The 21,555-nt window shown below is 48.5% G+C and overlaps 1 protein-coding gene across 1 annotated transcript in view; it reads right to left on the bottom strand.

Moving 5' to 3' along the window:
• Positions 1 to 21,555, bottom strand: part of LOC132874668 (zinc finger protein 345-like) — a 73,721-nt gene that overhangs the window by 28,565 nt on the left and 23,601 nt on the right. The window contains exon 2 of the mRNA XM_060911023.1: positions 20,125 to 20,296. Within this exon, the coding sequence (XP_060767006.1) occupies positions 20,125 to 20,284 (160 nt within the window). The 5' untranslated portion in view covers positions 20,285 to 20,296. The remainder of the gene's footprint in view (positions 1 to 20,124; positions 20,297 to 21,555) is intronic.

Below are 21,555 nucleotides of genomic sequence, written 5' to 3'. Positions count from 1 at the left end.
CGTGGCTGCTGCAGAGTTAATGTTCTTGCACAATGTTCTGTCCACTTCCCCAAACTTCACGTCCTCCCTTCTAAAGAGCTGCATAGCTGTCTTCCCCCTGGACATCAGCGTGTACTTGACCGTCTGTATTGCATTAAATGTTTCCACATTCATGTTGCCACTCCTTTGATCAATTACATCATTCATCAGACTAAATGAGGACTCGACTCTAGGTCCATGAAAGATGGAGAGGCAACACTTAACCAGTGCACCCAGGGAAGGGCACTTGTCTGGTTTGTCAAAGACATGACCCCACCACTCCACAATGCTCTCTCCCTCGTTGAAGCTGGGGATGGTCAGGTCAACACTGAACCGCACAAGTTCCCTCTGGATATCCTGGTCTGCTGGCAAGAGGTGCCCCAGCATACCACTCAGCCTGCCAAGATATGGAAGTACCTGCAGCTTTCAGTTCTTTTTAAATCAAGGCTGAATACTTTCTTCTTTGCTGCTGTCTTTTATTAAATCAAATTTGAGACTTTTAATTTGATTTCTTTCAGCACGGACAGCACTACAAAATGGCGTCTCCACTATACAGTGCCCTATAGAGGGCTACCGCATGACGTCACCGCGCCGCGAGATTTTGTTAGGCGCCATATTGGAAGACCAAGTACATGCACTCACAATATAAAACAAAGTACGAGCGAGAGTAAAGTGACACGATGGCTGATAATTCTGGTTATGCGAGTACATTACCAGCTGCAGAAAGGGCAGGGTATGTGGAGAAACTGGCTGTGATTGATGGGTTTGGCCCATATGATAAGACTCGGGGCAAGGGAGAATGGAAACATAAGGAGGACCTGACACCAATTCTGCCATCTGTTTGCTACCAAGACATTGTAAACTATTTGTTGTTTACACCCAGTGCCTACACTGCTGATGACTTGAAAGCCTACAAAGGGCTACAAGCTTACAATTATGTTGTTAGTGGCTTGGTTCGTGATATTACAGCTGTTGTTAAGAATAACCTACACATAGTTATGGCCAAGGTAATCTTGTTGATATTTATCTTTTAATAATATATCTTTTCAGTTGAAAAATTAATACTTTTTGTTACTATTAAGGTATCCATAATTTAGGTTAATTTATCCAAATTATACATATGTATTTATGATATATGCCTACACAACAACTATGCTTTATTTATATAATAGGAGGGAGAGCAAGCCCCAAACCATCCTAAATTATTATTATTATTATTATCATCATTAAATTGTAGAAGTCTGGGAGGCTTGCTCCTCATACAGTTATCAACTTGGGGCCAATTTAGCATGTTTTAAATCTGAATTTCTTGCGTTTGCTTACCTCAAAGTGTCCACAGATCATGCACAGACTTATCCATTATATCCACAGTTTTTTGCCAAGTCTCACACAGGTTTCTTTCAAGTCTACTGTTGGGCCAATAAATCATAAATAAAACAGCTCAGATTTGTTTAAGTCGTTTGCCACTCCACTTTATTCTCGTGGGTTCACATACCGCTGCCGTTATTTCCCCCTAATCACGAGTTTGTTGGTCTTCCAAAACGGCGCAGGGTCTGTTTACTTCCGGTTTCGGGTGACGTCAGTGAAATCCCTCTATTGAGGTATTTCACCTGACGTCACAGGGTCACGTGACGCCCCGGTGTCCGCCATTTTGGACGGCAAGCTAGCTAATGTCAACAACAGTAGCTGGTATGTTACTGTAGCAATGTTTACGTTCAGTCATTTGGATGACTGTTAAAACCTTTCAGTCTCAAGTTTTTCCTTTACTGGATTTACTAGTTTACTGAGCCAGCCGGCCCCGGAGCGCTAGCCAGCCGGCCAGCCGGCCCCGGAGCCGGCCAGCCAGCCAGCCTGCCGGCCTGCCCCGGAGCGCCAGCCGGCCGGCCCCGGAGCGCCAGCCCGCCGGCCCCGGAGCGCCAGCCATTCGGACCCGGAGCGCCAGCCATTCGGACCCGGAGCGCCAGCCAGCCGGACCCGGAGCGCCAGCCATTCGGACCCGGAGCGCCAGCCCGCCGGCCCCGGAGCGCCAGCCCGCCGGCCCCGGAGCGCCAGCCAGCCGGCCCCGGAGCGCTAGCCAGCCGGCCCGCCGGCCCCGGAGCGCTAGCCATTCGGACCCGGAGCGCTAGCCATTTGGACCCGGAGGGCTAGCTAGCCAGCCAGCCAGCCAGCCCGCCCCGGAGCGCTAGTTAGCTAGCCAGCCAGCCGGCCGGCCCCGGAGCGCTAGCGAGCCAGCCGGCCGGCCCCGGAGCGCTAGCGAGCCAGCCGGCCGGCCCCGGAGCGCTAGCGAGCCAGCTGGCTCCGAAGCGCTAGCCAGCCGGCCCCGGAGCGCTAGCTAACCCCGGAGCGCTAGCCGGCCCCGGAGCGCTAGCGAGCCAGCCGGCTCCGAAGCGCTAGCCAGCCGGCCCCGGAGCGCTAGCTAGCCCCGGAGTGCTAGCCGGCCCCGGAGCGCCAGCTAGCCGGCCCCGGAGCGCTAGCCGGCCAGCCGGCTCCGAAGCGCTAGCCAGCCGGCCCCGGAGCGCTAGCTAGCCCCGAAGCGCTAGCCAGCCGGCCCCGGAGCGCTAGCTAGCCCCGGAGCGCTAGCCAGCCGGCCCCGGAGCGCTAGCCAGCCCGCCCGCCCCGGAGCGCTAGCCAGCCCGCCCGCCCCGGAGCGCTAGCCAGCCAGCCAGCCCGCCCCGGAGCGCGCTCAGTAAACTAGTAAATACAGTAAAGGAAAAAACTTAACGGGCCATGTCTCAACAGACTAAGAAGTTATTTCAATGACATTTAATAACATTTTGTTTATCCTGAGGACCGAAAGTAAATGAAAATGTGAACAAATCTTAGCTGTCAGTGAACAAGCCTGGTGGAAGCAGGTAAACGTCGTTCTCTAAGCCTGCTAACCTCAATTTTTGCAAATACCTCTCCCTCTGCTCGCCCTGTAAATGCCCTACGTCGCTGGATAGTGAAGGTGTTTTCTGCATCTCGCTCCTTTTTCTTTTATGTTTTTCGTTTGTCGCCTTCCTCGCATTCAAACCAATTCGAGCCGTGCCGTCCAAAATGGCAGCGTCACATGACTTGGTCACGTGAGTGAAATACCTCAATAGTGAGTAGCGAGCAATTTCGGACACAGGGATTGTCAAAAGACGTGCACGCCCTCTTTTGAATGCTGACGTAATCAAGCCGGAAGTTTTGTTTGTTTTGATGGCAAATCAGGAAAGTTTGAAAAAAGTAGGAAATTCAGTCCGATGACTCAATCCAGCTTCCAGCGGTCTGGTCTGCACTCTGACTGATGTGTGCATGCTCTGGCCAGCAGGAGGCACGAAATGATGCTGCTTGCCCTTCGCAGCGAGATGTACTCGTCGCTATGGCGTCAATATCAAAGCAGGAGGAGGAGGCGCAAACCGGCACGAGCAGTCTATGGGTGTGAAGCGACCTCCTTGCCCTTTGGGTCAATATCAAACACCCCCCCCCCCCCAATTTTTTTTTCTCATCGGATCTACACGATTCACGTAGGTCACCCATTTTGGTTTCAAAACGGCGAATTTCGCCGAAAGGTGAGGGATTTTCATGCATGAATACAACAACGATATATCAGGGCTCGAAATTCGTATATTTTTTTTCACCAGCCAGCCGGACTAGTTACCTTCCAAAGTAACTAGCCAAACAGAAAATCAACTTGCCAAAATTTGTTCATATATGAATTTTACTCAGGGGTGAAAGTAATTTATTTCTTGCTGGTACTAATATTTTGAGTCAGTGCGCGCGCGCCGAAAAATAAACCTAATTATTTATTATAGTCTACTGTAGCGCGTATTGAGTGTGGGTGGAGCACAGAGGACGGCAGGACAGCGTTTGGAGGCAGACAAGGTGATTTATTCTTATAACTTTTCAGTCTAAAAATCTTAGTTATTCATTTATTCACACACACACTCGTCTGGTCCCGGGTTGCGCTCCCTCTCCTCTCTCTCTGCCTCCTTAAATAGGGAGCGGTTACTGGGAAAACACACACACAAACACAGGTTAATTATCCTCAGGTGTCGCGATTCTGCCACTCACCTTCCCCGGCTCCACCCTCCTGTCACAGACCGGTGCTTGACCACGCCCCCGCTGCCACATACCCCCACCGCCCGACTCAGGCCGGGCGCTCGTCCGGCCGGCAGCCGACTCCCCCCCCTCGACGGGAGAGGAAGTCCGCCACGACCATCTGCGCCCCCGGCCTGTGGACCACCTTGAAGTTGAAGGGTTGGAGTGCCAGATACCAACGGGTGATCCGCGCGTTGGCATCCTTCATGCGGTGGAGCCACTGGAGGGGCGCGTGGTCTGAACAGAGAGTGAAAGAGCGCCCCAGCAGGTAGTAACGGAGGGCGAGGACCGCCCACTTAATCGCCAGGCACTCTTTTTCAATGGTGCTGTAGCGCCCCTCACGCACCGACAGCTTCCGGCTGATATACAGGACCGGGCGGTCCTCCCCCTCCACCTGCTGGGACAAAACGGCCCCCAGCCCTCTGTCCGACGCATCGGTCTGCAACACAAAAGGGAGAGAGAAGTCAGGGGAGTGTAAAAGTGGCCCCCCACACAGTGCAGCCTTTACCTCAGAGAAAGCCCACTGGCACTGCTCCGTCCACTGGACCGGATCTGGAGCCCCCTTTTTAGTGAGGTCAGTCAGCGGGCTGGTGACGTCCGAATAATTAGGTATAAACCTACGATAGCAGCCAGCCAGCCCCAGGAACTGCCTCACCCCCTTTTTGGTCTTGGGCCTCGGGCAGGCCGCAATCGCTGCCGTCTTATTAATTTGGGGACGCACCTGCCCGTTGCCCAAGTGGAAGCCCAGATACCGTACTTCCACCCGCCCAATCGCACACTTCTTCGGGTTGGCAGTGAGTCCCGCCCGCCTCAGCGACCTAAGGACGGCCCTCAGGTGTTGTAGGTGCCGCTGCCAATCATTACTATAAATGATGATATCATCTAGGTAAGCGGCGGCATAGGTGGCGTGGGGCCGGAGGACCCTGTCCATCAGCCGCTGAAATGTAGCGGGCGCCCCAAACAGCCCAAAAGGAAGTGTGACGAACTGGTGTAAGCCGAACGGTGTGGAAAAGGCCGTTTTTTCCCGGGATAATGGAGTCAAGGGGATCTGCCAATATCCCTTCGTCAAATCCAGTGTCGAGTAAAAGCGAGCCGTGCCTAGTCGATCGAGCAGCTCATCAATACGAGGCATTGGGTACGCATCAAATTTAGACACCGCGTTGACTTTTCTATAGTCCACACAGAACCGGACCGAGCCGTCGGCCTTGGGAACCAAGACCACCGGGCTGCTCCAGTCACTGTGGGACTCCTCGACGATGCCCATTTCGAGCATGGCCTGAAGTTCTTCCCGAACCACCTTTTTTTTGTGTTCGGGTAATCTATAAGGACGGCTCCGCACTACCACCCCCGGGGGCGTCTCTATGTGGTGTTCTATGAGGTTAGTGCGACCGGGCAGGGGCGAGAACACATCCGAAAACTCGGCCTGCAACTGGGCGACCTCCGTGAGTTGGGTCGGGGAGAGGTGGTCTCCACAGGGGACCAGAGAGGTACGTGATGCCAATGACCCTTTTTGGACCTCCGGCCCCAGCTCCGCCTTCTCCGGAACTACCGACACCAACGCCACGGGGACCTCCTCGTTCCAAAGTTTCAGCAGATTGAGGTGGTAGATCTGTAGCGCCCCCTCCCTGTCCGTTCGCCTAACCTCATAGTCGACGTCCCCGACTCGCCGTGTGACCTCAAAGGGTCCTTGCCACTTGGCAATTAATTTGGAGCTCGACGTGGGCAACAGGACGAGTACCTTATCTCCCGGAGTGAACTCTCTAAGGCGCGTGCCCTTGTTGTACAGGCGGGCTTGCCGTTCCTGGGCCTGCCGCAAATTCTCCTGAGTTAGGTGGGTGAGCGTGTGGAGTTTTGCGCGCAGATCCATAACGTACTGAATTTCGTTTTTGCTCGGTGAAGGTCCCTCCTCCCAATTTTCCCGCAGTACATCTAAGATGCCGCGCGGCTTACGCCCATATAATAATTCAAACGGGGAGAACCCCGTGGAGGCTTGGGGGACCTCTCGCACTGCAAACAACAAGGGTTCGAGCCACTTATCCCAGTTACGTGCGTCCTCACTTACGAATTTTTTGATAATATTCTTGAGGGTGCGGTTGAACCGTTCAACTAAACCGTCCGTCTGTGGGTGATAAACGCTGGTGCGGATCGGCTTAATACCCAGTAGCCCATACAGTTCGCTCAGTGTTCGTGACATAAACGAGGTGCCTTGGTCAGTCAGAATCTCTTTCGGGATTCCAACCCGGGAGATGACGTGGAAGAGGGCCTCCGCAATACTGCGTGCTGAGATATTGCGAAGAGGCACCGCTTCCGGGTATCGTGTTGCATAGTCCACCAGAACCAATATAAAGCGGTACCCTCGTGTTGACCGATCTAATGGCCCGACGAGATCCATCCCAATCCTTTCGAACGGGGTCTCGATTAATGGTAGGGGGCGCAAGGGCGCTTTTGGAATGGCCGCTGGATTTACTAACTGGCATTCGCGGCACGCCGTACACCACTTACGGACGTCGCCGCGAATCCCCGGCCAATAGAACCGGGCCATTATCCGGGCGAGTGTCTTATCCTGCCCGAGGTGTCCAGCCATGGGATTAAAGTGAGCCGCCTGAAATACCAATTCCCGGCGGCTCTTTGGAATTAGCAATTGGGTGACTCGCTCTTTCGTCTGAGTGTCCTGCGTCACTCGGTATAACCTATCCTTCAAAATGGAAAAATAGGGGAAGGACGGGGTGGCGCCCGGCGGGAGCGTCTGACCATCGATTACTCTCACTTGGTCAAACGCGTGTCGCAGAGTCTCGTCTCGCGATTGTTCCAGTGGGAAATCCGTGAGGGATTCCCCAATAGAAAGAGGAGGGGCCGGTGGCTCCTCACTCCGTCGCGGAGATGACGTAGACGGCTCTGCGACCGCAGCTCCAGCCAAAGCGACACCGGGACCCTCCCCTGTTAACCGGCAGGACCCACTCTTTATTAGGCATGCCATTAAACCCCGAAATCCCGGCCAATCAGTCCCCAAGATCAAAGAGTGGGTAAGGCGAGGATTAACCGCCGCCTTCACTATCGATTTCTCCCCTCTGAAATGTATGTGGACCGACACCAACGGGTAGCTGTGAATATCCCCGTGCACACACAACACCTTCACCCCTTGTGCTCCCCCCAATGCCTCGCCTTGCACCAGGCTTTGGCGGATTGAGGTCTGATTGCAACCTGAATCCACCAACGCCTGATATGTAGCCCCTTGTACACTTACCGGTATGCGATACGCTCCGGCCCGATCGAGGGCAGCCTCTGGCGCGTCGGGGATCCGCACCACCGCCCCCACTTCCATCACTGCACACTGTTGCTGCAGGTGGCCCGGATCCCCACAGCGCCAGCAAACCGGCCCGGGCCTTCCCTCTGCAGCTGTGTTCTGGGGCTCACTCACCTGAGGGGGGGGGGGGAGACAGACACAGAAGGGAGAAACGGGAGGGGACCACGGGTGCGGCGGGCCGGCTGGGGTGGAGCCGGCCCCCGCCTCCGTGGTGGGGGAATGGGGCGAGGACGGGACACGGGAGGAGGGGGGGGAGAGAGAGAGAAGAGGAGAAAGATGATGCTGTCGTCCGCTGTCCTGCTGCAGGAACAGCCGCCAGATGATCCTCCGCCAGTCCCACGGCCTGATCCAGCGACGCCGGGCGGTGGCACTGGACCCACTCCGCGGTTCCAGCTGGTAAGCGGGCGATGAACTGTTCCAGCGCCACCTGGTCGATGATTCCCTCGGCGTCGCGATCTTCGGCCCTCAGCCACCGCCAGCAGGCGTCCTGGAGCTGCTGGCCGAACGCGAACGGGCTGCCGACTTCCTCCATCCGCAGCGCGCGGAAGCGCTGGCGCTGCTGCTCCGGCGTGCGCCCCACGCACTGGAGGACAGCCCGGCGAAGGTCGGCGTAGGCCAGCCTGCGATCGGCGGGGAGCTGTAGCGCGGCCAGCTGCGCCTCTCCCGTCAGGAGGGGGGAGGCGGCGCGCTGCGCGCTGCTCCATCGGCCACCCTGAGGCTTCGGCGACCTGCTCGAACAATGTGATGAAAGCCTCGGGGTCGTCCTGCGGGCCCATCTTGGTCACGGTGAGGGGAGACGGGCCCGCGGCCGGGGCGCTGGTGGACCCCGCCGACGCGAGGAGACGCCGGAACGCCTCCCGATCTTCCTGCTGGGCCAGCACCAGGGCTTCGAAGCGGCGCTCCTGCTCCTTTCGGAGCGTGACAAGTGCCTGGTGCTGGCTCTGCTGAGCCGTGGCGAGGGCGTGGACCAAGTCCGTGAACGGGGAGGATTCCATGGGGCTGCTGTGTTGGTGCTCCACCTTGTCCCAGGTTTCGGCACCACTGTAGCGCGTATTGAGTGTGGGTGGAGCACAGAGGACGGCAGGACAGCGTTTGGAGGCAGACAAGGTGATTTATTCTTATAACTTTTCAGTCTAAAAATCTTAGTTATTCATTTATTCACACACACACACACTCGTCTGGTCCCGGGTTGCGCTCCCTCTCCTCTCTCTCTGCCTCCTTAAATAGGGAGCGGTTACTGGGAAAACACACACACAAACACAGGTTAATTATCCTCAGGTGTCGCGATTCTGCCACTCACCTTCCCCGGCTCCACCCTCCTGTCACAGACCGGCGCTTGACCACGCCCCCGCTGCCACATCTACTTATCAAGCATTCACTAGGACTTCTTATCACTCAGTAGCACTAGTATAGTACTTTTTTCTATCACACTATCACTCTTTCATCCACCTGTATCAGTTTTTGATTATAAATAAATTGCAAACACATCATTTCAACAGCACAATCGTTTCAATAACTTTTTTTTAGCTGAACAGTTGAAAACTAACTTTTCATTTTGGACATTCTGTCTACTAAAACACTTTGGATACCAGCTGCGCACGTTGGCGCAAGATGGTTAGTGCGTGGAGCCCACTGCTTATCTCGCACGTTGTCTGTCGAGTGAAACATGGAAGGAATTCACTTCAGACATAGTTCAGAGACAGGTCAGAATGAGTTATATGCAATATATATTGAGGAAAACGTGTTGCTTTTGGTAAATTGACGTTAGCAGGTGTGTTGTTGCGCTGAAAGTGCATTTTTTTTCAGCAACAGTATATTTTTCTTTCCGGTACGGCCAAATCTTTTAGTGGTACGCCGGACCGGCCAGGACCGGCTTACTTTCACCCCTGATTTTACTTCTCTCAAAAATAACACAAAAGAGTAGTTACCATTAGACAGGGGATAATCAGAAAAAATTTGGGGTCAGAATTTTTATTGTTGATTATAGTTCTGTAAACAATCCAGAATTTATTTCAATTTGGGGACAGTCAAAATTTTCAATATGGCCACCAAAATCCAAGATGGCCGATTTTCACTAAAACTTCTTATTTTTTCAAACAATAATTTATATTTTGCCATATTTTAACAGGGTATGGGGGCCTTATATGATTCCTGAACATTTTATAATATTGTATAATTATTAGGCATATAGCAAAACTTAGTCATCAAATTTGTAATTGTGGAAATAGTTTCACTTTCACTTTAGGGTGAGCATGTGAGCATAGGGTGAGCAATGATAACATCTTTAATTAAGTTCAATGACATGGACAGTCTGGGCCCTATAATGTTAGATAGCCTACCTTTGCAAGGCCCCATGGAACGACCTGTATGGCTCATCTTTGCAAACTCCATCACATTCAGACCACAGTTTTGCAGTCTCTTTTAGGGTCTGAAAGCCAGTCTGCTGAATAGGTTTTACATCCTTTCCAGACAATTCACAGTTGCAGAGTAAGCATTTCTCCTCAGGAGACAGAGATAAAAATGGTCCAGATGATAACATTGTTTTGCTGAAATATGGAAAATGCACCCTCTCAAAAATGCAATATTGATAGGCCTACAAATCAGTATGTAATAAAAATGTTTACCTTATTAGATTAATATAATTTTAACTTCATACATATACACCTGTGTATACAAGCCTATTTATAGGCCTACAAAGAACTCTAAGAGAACAGGCCTGAAAATGAAAATTTTCCAGACCAGGGTCCCCCCAGGTGGCTAACCCCACCTAGATCTGGGCATATACAATGTTAATAATACTTTCTTACCTTTTAAATCGCTATCATGTGGTTGAGTAGCACATGCTTGCTAATGCATATCTTAGAGGAAAGTTTCGAATTCGCCCTCACTAGACAATATATAGCAAACTGTGCAACGTCTTTAAGTGCACTTCACGCCATAATTGTCACAGGTAGGCTATCTAACATTATAGGGCCCAGATTGTCCATGTCATTGAACTTAAAGATGTTATCATTGCTCACATGCTCACCCTAAAGTGAAACTATTTCCACAATTACAAATTTGATGAATAAGTTTTGCTATAGGCCTAATAATTATTATACAATATTATAAAACGTTCAGGAATCATATAAGGCCCCCATACCCTGTTAAAATATGGCAAAATATAAATTATTGTTTGAAAAAATGAGAAGTTTTAGCGAAAATCGGCCATCTTGGATTTTGGCGGCCATATTGAAAATTTTGACTGTCCCCAAATTGAAATAAATTCTGGATTGTTTACAGAACTATAATCAACAATAAAAATTCTGACCCCAAATTTTTTCTGATTATCCCGTCATGACCTGTCTACATTGTTCATGACTAATGTGCATTTATTTCAAGAGCCGGAGTATTTTGATACTGTTGTTAAATACATAAATGAGAACAACACATAGCACCATAATATAATAATCAACAAATAATAAATATATTGGACTTTTTCTCCCCCCGGTCTGCAGGTTGGGATGTCTGTAAACCAATCAGGATGCTCTTTGTCTAGCATGCACTTCATGAACAGGAACACACGCAGTCTCCCTCGCGCACTCCGTCATATACGCGATACAGACATTAATGTTTCGCGTGCACGCTCTTGCTCGCTTGCTCTAGATTCCGGGAGATATTCGCCAATTTGCGGGCATCAGGGAGCAGTGTTGCCAGATACTGCTGACGTTTTCCAGCCAAAATATGTTCAAAACCCACCAAAATGCACTTAAAACCGCCCAATTTGGCAACACTGTCAGGGAGCCACTATCAATATGCGGGAGACTCTCGGAACTTCCGGGAGATTTGGGATGTTTGTTATATGCATGCGCAGTAGTGAAAAAAACGACAGCCTGATGAACACGGACACGGCACGCGCTTAATATGTGGCGGCTTTAGTTGACGGTGTGTCTGAATCTTCGCTTCATACATCTTTTTATTTTCAACTAGCCAGCCGGGCTGGCTAGCGACAGGAATTACTTGCCAAATGAGAAATTAAGTCGCCTCGGGCGACCGGACCGCCGCAAATTTCGAGCCCTGTATATGTAAACACCCTTTCGGCAGTTAATTAGGATAACACATCACAGCAAACAGTCATAAAACAAGTTGAAACACACACAATACCTTGTTCCCATTTCCAGCTAGGCGCTTAATTATCCATAATAAAACTTTACATTGCAAGGCAACGTCTTCAAAACACCTTTTCCTTCCGTACACTCTTCAATTAGCTGCCGTTCACGTGTGAACACCTATGAGCAAGTTGCTGACTCTCAGATGAGAGTACGCCAGAAGGGCTTCAAAATAAAAAGACCCGAAAACGTAAAAGGCACTAACAAAAATAAAACTTACAGGAAGTAGTTAACTTGCTTATATACCATCAGTAAGAGTCATTTACACTCCCACCAATCATGAGTAAATAATGGAACAGTATACGGTTTACATTAGGCACGAATGATTTCAAACTGAAAAAGACCTTCCCTATAGAAATAACTTGTTTAGAAGGTGAAAAACCCTTTTAAACCATGAACTATGAGCTTACAAGCTATAGCTGGAAGGTATTATTAACTACAGGGTGAACAGGCTTAATCAGTCTCCAGCAGCAAGACTAGCTTCTGGACTGGGCGCTCCACTTCAGACATCTTGTGAGACACTCCTCTTTCTTGCCAAGCTTGCTGTCACCGAGGCAGACCTTAACTCTCCTTACTAGTCCGTCTTTGTCAGTAGCGATTTCTGAAACTCTGCCCAACCTCCACTCGTTCCTGTGCACATCCTCTCCTTTCATCATTACGATATCTCCAACTTGCAGATTTCTCCTGGGAGTATGCCAGCGCTGTCTGAGGGCAATGTTGGCTAGGTATTCCTTTCGCCATAGACTCCAAAACTGTTCTGCCAGGTACTGAACATGTCGCCACCTTTTCTTGCTATACATGTCTTCTCTGATGAACTCACCTGGAGGAGGCAAGGCCTTGACATATTTTATAGTTGGGAGATGATTGGGGTGAGTGGCTCGAGGCTGTGTGTGTGTGTGTGTGTGTGTGTGTGTGTGTGTGTGTGTGTGTGTGTGTGGGGTCACTGAGGTTGTTAACAGTCAGTGGACGGCTGTTGACAACTGCCATAGCTTCATAGAGGAAAGCTCGTAGTGAAGCATCGTTTAGCCTACCAGAAGAAAGAGCAAGCGTGGCCTTAGGATGCCTTTCACTGTGCTAATCTGTCTCTCCCACACCCCTCCGACATGGCTTGAATAGGGTGCATTCATGCTGAACTCGCATTGTTTCTCAGCAAGAAATGCAGCCAGCCAGTCTGCACTGACTTCTTTGAGCTTCTTTGAGTTCATTTTTGGCTCCAACAAAGTTGCTTCCTTGATCAGACTTGATTTGATGAACAGTGCCACTTATGGCAATAAAGCATCGTAGCTCATTTATGAGGGCGTTGGTGGACATGTCGTCAAGCATCTCAATATGGATGGCGCTGGAGCTAAGGCAAGTGAAGAGAAGACCATACACCTCGTTCTCCTTTCTACCCTGCTTTGTGAAAAATGGACCAAAGTAGCCCATTCCACAGAAGGTAAAGGGGGGGGTGATGGTTCCACACGTTCAGGGGGGTAGATCAGCCATCCTTTGCTCTTCCGTTGGTTTCCGAAGCAGTCTACAGGTAATGCATTGACAAATGTAGGATGCTACTGCCTGATTGATGCCAGGAATCCAGTAGCCATGGGACCTGATGTCATTAATGGCAAGACCTTTGCCTTGATGTTTCATCCTTTCGTGGTGATGAGCAATGATCATCTTTGCAATGTGATGATCCTCGGGGACGATTGCAGGGTGCTTGATGGAGTCGGGAAGAGAAGAGCTGCACGGCCTACCTCCCACCCTGAGGATGACATCTTTGTCGAGGAAGGCATCAAGTGAGTATAATGGATTTTGAGATGGTAGGGGGATCCCTTTGCTCAGCCGTTTCAACTCCTCTTGATACACATTTTTCTGCAGGTCTATGATTATACAACGTTCTGCATGTTCTCGTTCTGTTACAGTGGTGAGACTGTTTGATCTGTTCTTGCTGATGCACCTTAGTATGCGTGCAACAGCTCGAGTAGCCAGTGACCAAGCTGAGAGCTTAGATAAGCGATCAACAAGGCTTACTCATTCTGTGGTTCTTGTGCCAAGCACTAGAGCACTTCTGACCTCTGGATCTCCGATCATTAACTCTGGAATCTCAGCAACAGGCAGCTTCATTTCCTTGTTCCATAAGAACTTGGGTCCAGTGAGCCAGGTGGATGAACGAAGCTCGCTGGGAGTCAAGCCCCTAGAAGCATGGTCAGCAGGATTCTCATTGGTTGGGACGTATCTCCATTGCTGAGGGGCCCGAGCTGAGATGAATCTTCTGAACGCGATTAGCCACAAAAGGTGTGGAATCGTCATGCTTCATTGTTGATGTATCCCAAGATCACCTTACAATCAGTCCAGAAGAACTCCTCAATCCCAGTAGATGCAAATTCGTCCTTGAGCATGTTGCTCATCTTCACAGAAACAACTGCGGCTGTTAGTTCCAATCTCGGAACATTTGTAACCTTGGATGGGAAGACGCGTGCCTTTCCTACAACTAAGGCACAGTGAACATGTCCCTCTTCATTTTGAAGTCTCAAGTATGAGCACTGGCCATAACCCTTAAGGCTAGCATCCGAGAAATGATGCAGCTCTGTCTTTGTGACCTTTCCAAATCCAGCAGGTCAGTAGGTACGGGACATGGCAACATTATCTAATTGGGCTAGATCACTTCTCCACTGTTCCCATTTTGGACAAAGTTCATCTGGGAGAGGATCGTCCCAGCCTGTGCCTCGCCTATACATCTCCTGAAGAATGGATCTTCGCTTTGAGCAGAACAGGCACCACAAACCCAAGAGGGTCATACAAGGAAGCCACTACAGACAGGATGCTGCGGCGTGTTGCAGGCTGATCCTTTAGGCTAACGTTAAGCCGGAAGTGGTCGGATTCCACATCCCATTGAATCCCTAGGACTCTCTCAAGTGGCAGGTTGTGGAAGGGGAGGTCCATATTTTTCACATTAGTTGCTCGTTCTGAGGGTGGTATACTCTCTAGGACGTCTCTGTCGTTCGACACAAACTTGTGTAGTCGCAGACCACCCGTGGTGCACAGTTTGCGAGCTTCTCTGGCAAGCTGAATAGCATCTTCAGTGCTTTCAACACTGGCAAGCCCGTCGTCTACATAAAAATCCCTCATGATGAACCGGGAGCCTTTAGGGTAGAGGTTGCTATTCTCTTTAGCTAGATGCTTCAGCCCGTAGTTTGCGCATCCACGAGAGGAAGCAGCACTGAACAGATGCACCTTCACCCGGAACTCGCTGGGCGGTGAGTTCAAGTCTCCTTGCTTCCGACAGAGAAAGCACAGGTAGTTGCGATCAGCCTCATACACATGAAAAAAAAAGTTCCATCAATTTCGCACATCAGAGCAACAGGGTGTTGTCGAAAGCAAATGAGAATACCACTCAACTTGTTCAGCATGTCAGGACCAGAGAGGAGGTGGTCATTTAGGCTGGTTCCTTTGCATCTGGCGGCGCAATCGAACACTACGCGAAGCTTTTCCGGCTTCTTTGCATGGCGAACACCGTGATGAGGAACGTACCATCTCACCTTCACTCCCACCATCTTCAACCTGCTCTGCATCTCCCTTCTCGATTACCTCCTCCATGAACTCGACATACTGCTCCTTATACCTTTCGTCCCGTTGCAGTTTCCTTTTCAGGTGGTTGAGGCGTATCATGGCTGAGTCTTTATCATCAGGCAAGCTAGGTCTGTTTTTGAAGGGCAGGGGCATTTCATAGTGGCCATGCGTGTTTTTCCGTATACCCTCATCTAGCTTATGGAGGAAGGCGATGTCGTCTTGTGACACTGCTTTGCTGTCTTCACTGCCATCCTTGAAGTCAGATTCTAGAATGCGAATAGCATTGGCAGAAGTTACCAGACGCAGCTCTTTAACCGTGATTTTGTGACACAGGTGACTTGTGCTCAACGGATCATGGCCTTGGGCTGAGCGCCCCACAATAGTCCATCCTAAGTCTGTCCGTATTGCACAGGGTTCCTCATCTCCTCCTAGGATGACCTGCCTTGGTGCCATGGCTCTGGAGCAGTTGTAGCCTATAAGAAGTCCTACTTCACAGTCCTTTAGTGGTTGGATTTCGTCTGCCATTTCTCTGAGATGACTCCATTGTTTAGCCGTCTCACAAGTGGGAATGCGAGCATGGTTAATGGGTATGCAATCCTTCGTGTAGGCAACTGGAAGATCAACCTGAATAGCAGAACTGTATCCCCTTACACGAAGGCCGGAGACACACTCACTTTGGAGAACTGTTTTTTCCACTCATGGTGGTCAACTTCAACTTCACTGGATACTTGTCAGCAATTAGACGGTCGCTCACTTCTTGGTCGACGAATGTTCTATCGCTTTGAGTGTCAAGTAGAGCATAGACAAGCTTCTCAGCTGTTGAACTGTTTTTAGTTGACACCCACACTGGTATTACCATCGATGTGTAGGATGAGCCTTCACTTGTTACACTGAGTGATGTTGCAGCAGCAGCACTTGGAGTCATCCCTGTTTCAGATGAACACCTTTCCTTTCCATGGTTGTAATCATGGAGGACTGTAGGATGCCTTCCTTTGCAGTTGTCACAGAAGTGACTATGACGACAGTCTTTTGCGCCGTGTCCAGATTTTAAGCATCCGTAACATGGTTTCTTCTCCTTTACGTGGTTCCGTCATTCTGCCAACATCCCTGTGAACTTGGGACATGCATGAAGTTGGTGTCTGTTATCTTGACAAAGGATGCATGGAGCTTTAGGCCTTTTCTGGTCTGACCTTTGATTTGTGTTGTCTGTAGCTGTGCGAGTGGTGAGAACACTGGCCTTGTTTCTCTTTGTGTCTCAGATTTCTCTTCTCAGTGTTCGAGTCTGATGAAGGAAGAGCATGAAGCGATGTAATTGGATTGCAGGCAATCTCAGCTTCAGTTGACACAAATGTTGCACAGTCCTTGAAACTTGGAAATTCTTGCTTCTCGTTCAGGCACTGGGCGACTTGTCGGTTCCAGTGTGAAGCTGCCCAATCTGGTAGTTTGTGCGCAAGCTTCTGGCTCTCCTCACAGTCATTTAGTATGTCAAGACCCTTGACGTGAGGCATGGCATTTTGACAGGCATTCAGAAAATCTGAGAAGTTTCTGAGTCCTTGAACATCCTTAGGTTGAATCCTTGGCCAATTGGTGAGCTTCTCTCTGAATGCTCGCTGAATGGCGAATGGCTGGCCAAAGCGACGATTTGGCTTGTTCCAGGCCTCCTGATAGGCTTCATCATCATTCCGGAAGAAAGTGCCTTCTAGCACCTGGCATGCTGGACCACAAGCGTATTTCTTCAGATAATAGTTTTTCAACTGGTGTGACTGCTCTTTGGTCAATGAGTGAGGTAAACGCTGCTTTCCATTCAATGGAATTGCATCACCATTGAAGACAAATGGCTCTGGAACAGGGAGCCTACTTAAGGCTATGCTGTCTTGAAAGACCCGAACAAGAGGGGAAACATCTGTGTGAGGGGGTGTTGCAACATGAGATAGAGGGACTGCAGTTACAGGCACACACTGTTTCCTTTCATCGTTAACGCAGTCAGCAGCTTCATGTTCCGTCTCTTTATCGTATACCTTTAGCTTAGCTTGAGCTGCCCGCAATCGCTCCAACTCATGCCTTTGTGCCTCCAGAGCCTTCTGTTGTTGTTCCTCTAACTCTCGGATGACTTCTCTTTGTCTTTCTTCTGCCCCCATTATTTCATAATTTGCTTCCTTCACTGCTAGCTCTGCAGCTGCACGCTTGGCTGCCATGGACGAAGCTGTGGAGTGTTGGTCAGACTTGCTGTGACTTGTCAAGGAAGCAGCAGATCCATAGACAGACTTTGCATAGTCACGGTGGAGCAGTTCATGAAGGCGGCGTCTTTCCATGTCCTCATTAAACTCACCTTCTTCGTCTATTGCTCTGCCGTAGGCAATGGCGATGATTTCTGTGGTAACTGAATCGCAAGTGTCAACTCCTCTTCTCACGCCGGTGGAAAGTGTGGCGAGATCTCGAATTCCAAAATACAGGTTCATTACGTCTTCCTTCACTTTCTTAAGCTCTTCAATGAGAGGCAAGAGCTCACTCTCTGGCATGTACGTCTTCAGCTGATCTCTTGCTTTGCATATGTCGAGCTTCCATTTTTTGTACATGGAGAGCAGCCGTTTCTCCTTTTTCTTGGCCTCTTCATCTTGTAGTGCACGCATTTTCTCTGTCAGGTTCCACGCATGTTCAGAGCATCGAGGCCCTTCAGGTTCCTCAGGTGTCTCAGATACAATTGCCACTGAGTGGAGCTCACTCTGGAAGTCTTGAACTTTGTGCTGGGAACCAGGCCTCTGCTCCTCTGTCTCCTTGAAGCTACCGGACTTTGACATAATAATTTCAAATTGAGTTGATAAAGTCAGAAGAAACCTCAAGTATGATCGAACCTTTGCAATAAACAGAAAGTTGCTGTAGATATCCAGGTAAGTATTACAATAAAGGCAAACCTTAAAGTACTTGAAATGCAAATATCAGAATATGAGCATGAACAACTAGCAGAGCTGCATTAACATGCAGACACTCAAACAACTGTAAATGTCCAGGTAAGTACTGTAACGAACACACATCTCAAAGTACTTGGCATGCAAAAAATATAAAATATCCTTAATAAAAAAAAAAGTGTGTATGTGAATGTGTCCATGTGCGAGTGTAAGCAACAGTTTCTTTCCTTTGCTGTAGATGAGAAGAGGAGTATGAAAAGTTCACTGGTTCAGTCTAAAAGGGCTGTTCATGTGGAGCTCACCTTGTTGCAGTCTGTAGACTGTGTAATTATAGGTGTGTACTCTCAGTTCTGCTTCAATGTCAGTGAATGTGACCGTACTTGACCATTGCATCGAATCCATGAAACCGCTGCCTGGATTGCCGAAGTGGATCACGTGCCGACACGTCGGGACATGTTCATGATGAATCCATGTAGACAGCACATGGTGGAGTAGTAGCAGCAGGCACGCCGTGAAGACCCTCCATCATGGCCCATCATAATGGCAGCAAGTCGTCAGATTGATGAGGGCAAGCTCTTACTATAGCGAACCCCAGCCAGCCAATGTTGAAGCTTACTGATGTTTCAAGAAGCATTTATTATGTTCAGCTGTCATCCCTAATTTGAATACAAATATACTTCCTTTCCTTCACAACCTTTCTTCACAAACACCATAAGAGCTGCATATGGATAAATAAAATAAAATTAGCTCTCACAAGCATAAACGTTTCCATAATGCCAGTTAACCACACATGTGGACATTTATCAAATATTCACTCACATATAAATCGGTCAAAGCACATGAAAAGCTAGAAAACCAGCATTAACCCGACATTACAGCTAATCCATGTAGCACCCTTTCGCATAAGCTAACCTTAGCATGGCTAATACAACAACGATATACGTAAACACCCTTCCGGCAGTTAATTAGGATAACACATCACAGCAAACAGTCATAAAACAAGTTGAAACACACAATACCTTGTTCCCATTTCCAGCTAGGCATTAATTATCCATAATGAAACTTTACATTGCAAGGCAACGTCTTCAAAACACCTTTTCCTTCCGTACACACTTCAATTAGCTGCCGTTCACGTGTGAACACCTATGGCCAAGTTGCTGACTCTCAGATGAGAGTACGCCAGAAGAGCTTCAAAATAAAAGACCCGAAAACGTAAAAGGCACTAACAAAAATAAAACTTACAGGAAGTAGTTAACTTGCTTATATACCGTCAATAAGTCATTTACACACAGCATGAGCTTCAGTTGAAAAAGAGGAGTTTGATGCCTTTACATGTCTTGGAAGAAGTACATGTTAGCCTTCACTCACATGGTTAGAGAGACCTGGCTAGTGGGTGGATACTAGCAGGTGACCACACTGGACAAAAAACAGGTGGAAGAAAGAGGAAAACAAAACAAAAAACTATAATCATCTAATGTGGTGAAGACGTTAGGACACATTTATTTAACATTTATGGAAGGAGACCCAGATATCAGTCAGTACGTTTCCCCAAGATGGAAGAGTCTTCAAGACAGAGGACTTTGTGCTTTCTGGTTTCTCAGTCACACGACATCCCACTTTTTTTTTTTGGTCTCAGAATAAAACACAGGAGTGGCTGGAGAGAATGACAGACATTAGGCCACATTAAATGTAAACAGAAACAAATTAAACATTCATTCAATGTGTCATTCATTAATAAATTAAAAATTGCAATAACAAACAAATCACTATGGTTTGAGGGGAATCCTACACTTTGGGCCATGCTGTTATATGAAAATAAAATCACGCGGCATAGATTTTTACACACACCCATTGTGTGATATTCCATACTTATTTTGTTCAGGTTAACATCAGTTTATAATGACTAAAGTATTTTAAATAAGTTTCTCTCACTCCTCGCTACCATGTTACACGTTCTATAAACAAAGTTCATACTTTAATCAGTAAAAAATCTAAAGGTCACAATTTGTTGATTAAAATGAGAGAGACTGAGGCTACATCCCAAATGTACTGTATTGCACTTTTAGTGCACCAGATAGTGTGCAGGGTAGAATAAACAGTGAGTGTTACTGAGCACCAGAGTGGCCTAATGTCTTACAGAGATAGTCTTTATCGTCAGGATCTTCCACTTTAACGGAGAGACCTTCAGGTGGGTTGTCGAGATCGTCTCCATAGTTGTAGATATTCAGCTCCAGCGTCTCCTCTTTCTTTACACAGGCTTCTGAGGTCTCTCCATCCATGGATGTCTCGGTTTTCATGTCCTCACACAGCTAAAGATCAAACAACAAACCTGTTAGGGCAGGACGGTATCCATCCCACTCGGGAAGGTGCTGCTCTCATTTCTCACAGCATAGCTCATAGTTTCACAACAGGCCTAGTTAATCTGTGACAATCCAGTGCCAAGGCCAGGGAGCAGACAGACAGACTAAACTGTCTGCCTGCTACCTGCACAGAGTCATCACACAGGTACCATTACATTGAAGCATGAACTGTTAATGAACTTCGTACTGATCTCACACAGACGCACACACAACCCCGATTCCAAAAAAGTTAGGACAAAGTACAAATTGTAAATAAAAACAATGCAATGATGTGGAAGTTTCAAAATTCCATATTTTATTCAGAATAGAACATAGATGACATATCAAATGTTTAAACTGAAAAAATGTTTCATTTAAAGAGAAAAATTAGGTGATTTTAAATTTCATGACAACACCACATCTCAAAAAAGTTGGGACAAGGCCATGTTTAACACTGAGAGACATCCCCTTTTCTCTTTACAACAGTCTGTAAACGTCTGGGGACTGAGGAGACAAGTTGCTCAAGTTTAGGGATAGGAATGTTAACCCATTCTTGTCTCATGTAGGATTCTAGTTGCTCAATTGTCTTAGATCTTTTTTGTCGTATCTTCCGTTTTATGGTGCGCCAAATGTTTTCTATGGGTGAAAGATCTGGACTGCAGGCTGGCCAGTTCAGTACCCGGACCCTTCTTCTATGCAGCCATGATGCTGTAATTGATGCAGTATGTGGTTTGGCATTGTCATGTTGGAAAATGCAAGGTCTTCCCTGAAAGAGACGTCGTCTGGATGGGAGCATATGTTGCTCTAGAACCTGGATATACCTTTCAGCATTGATGGTGTCTTTCCAGATGTGTAAGCTGCCCATGCCACACGCACTAATGCAACCCCATACCATCAGAGATGCAGGCTTCTGAACTGAGCGCCGACAACAACTTGGGTCATCCTTCTCTTTAGTCCGAATGACACTGCGTCCCTGATTTCCATAAAGAACTTCAAATTTTGATTCGTCTGACCACAACAGTTTTCCACTTTGCCACAGTCCATTTTAAATGAGCCTTGGCCCAGAGAAGACGTCTGCGCTTCTGGATCATGTTTAGATACGGCTGCTTCTTTGAACTACGGAGTTTTAGCTGGCAACGGCGGCTGGCACGGTGAATTGCGTTCACAGAAATATTCCTGGAAATATTCCTGAGCCCATTTTGTGATTTCCAGTACAGAAGCATGCCTGA

This window comes from Neoarius graeffei, chromosome 26 (assembly GCF_027579695.1).
Source record: "Neoarius graeffei isolate fNeoGra1 chromosome 26, fNeoGra1.pri, whole genome shotgun sequence".
In the NCBI taxonomy this organism is placed as follows: Eukaryota; Metazoa; Chordata; class Actinopteri; order Siluriformes; family Ariidae; genus Neoarius; species Neoarius graeffei.
Note: the sequence above shows the minus strand (reverse complement) of the source record. Positions and strands in the feature narration are given on the sequence as shown.